The sequence below is a fragment of the Buceros rhinoceros genome, unplaced genomic scaffold, assembly GCF_000710305.1.
Source record: "Buceros rhinoceros silvestris isolate BGI_N320 unplaced genomic scaffold, ASM71030v1 scaffold40934, whole genome shotgun sequence".
NCBI classification, from domain to species: domain Eukaryota; kingdom Metazoa; phylum Chordata; class Aves; order Bucerotiformes; family Bucerotidae; genus Buceros; species Buceros rhinoceros.
The window spans coordinates 1-329 of NW_010408315.1; the positions used below are offsets into that span (position 1 = coordinate 1).

The 329-nt window shown below is 62.9% G+C and overlaps 1 protein-coding gene across 1 annotated transcript in view; it reads left to right on the forward strand.

Annotated features, from left to right (window-relative positions):
* Positions 1 to 3: 3 nt before the first annotated feature.
* LRRC3C (leucine rich repeat containing 3C) overlaps positions 4 to 329 on the forward strand; it is a gene marked incomplete at both ends in the record, with an annotated part of 649 nt that continues 323 nt past the window's right edge. Inside the window, one exon of the mRNA XM_010134830.1 lies at positions 4 to 284. Coding sequence (XP_010133132.1) covers positions 4 to 284 — 281 coding nt within the window. The remainder of the gene's footprint in view (positions 285 to 329) is intronic.

Consider the following 329-nt stretch of genomic DNA (forward strand, 5'->3'; position numbering starts at 1 on the left):
GCTGCCGCGTTCCCCAAGGGCTGCTACCCCTCGGAGGAGGAGGGGCTGAAGACCTTCCGCTGCAGCAACGCTCGGCTGACCGAGGTCCCCAGAGACATTCCCAACGACACCAACAAGCTCTACCTGGACTCCAACCGAATCTCCTTCCTGCCCCGCGACGCCTTCCGGGACCTGCCGTTCCTGCTGGAGCTGGATCTGTCCCACAACGCCATCGCCAGTGTCGAGAGCGGGGCTTTCCGGGGCCTGGCAGAGCACCTGCACTCTCTGGACTTGTCTTCCAACAGGCTGGTGTCGGTCAGCAAAGACGACTTCAGGAAACTGAAGGCCAC